Source organism: Eimeria tenella, genomic scaffold (assembly GCF_000499545.2).
Source record: "Eimeria tenella Houghton genomic scaffold, Eth_scaff2001, whole genome shotgun sequence".
NCBI lineage: Eukaryota > Apicomplexa > Conoidasida > Eucoccidiorida > Eimeriidae > Eimeria > Eimeria tenella.
In genome coordinates, this window is record NW_013541846.1 from 1 (window position 1) to 229 (window position 229).

The window sequence follows — 229 nt, forward strand, 5'->3', positions numbered from 1 at the left end:
GCAGCAAGCCAAGCCTCGCTCACAGCAGACACAGGCGAAGTGCAGCAGGTGGAAGCCACGAAAGAGCCGAGAGAAAGTCTACAGCTCTTCTCCGTCCCGGTGTTTCCTGCGGGCTATCAAGTGTCTGTACACCTGAATGCCCCTCAGCAGCAGCAGCAGCAGCAGCAGGGGCACCAGCAGACGCTGCGTGCTCTGCTGCAGCTGCTGCTGCTGCTGGAGCAGCCACGGC

General features: G+C 62.0%; 1 protein-coding gene across 1 annotated transcript in view; it reads right to left on the bottom strand.

Annotated features, from left to right (window-relative positions):
* Positions 1–143: 143 nt before the first annotated feature.
* ETH_00039525 (uncharacterized protein) overlaps positions 144–229 on the bottom strand; it is a gene marked incomplete at both ends in the record, with an annotated part of 1375 nt that continues 1289 nt past the window's right edge. The window contains one exon of the mRNA XM_013374405.1: positions 144–227. Coding sequence (XP_013229859.1) covers positions 144–227 — 84 coding nt within the window. The remainder of the gene's footprint in view (positions 228–229) is intronic.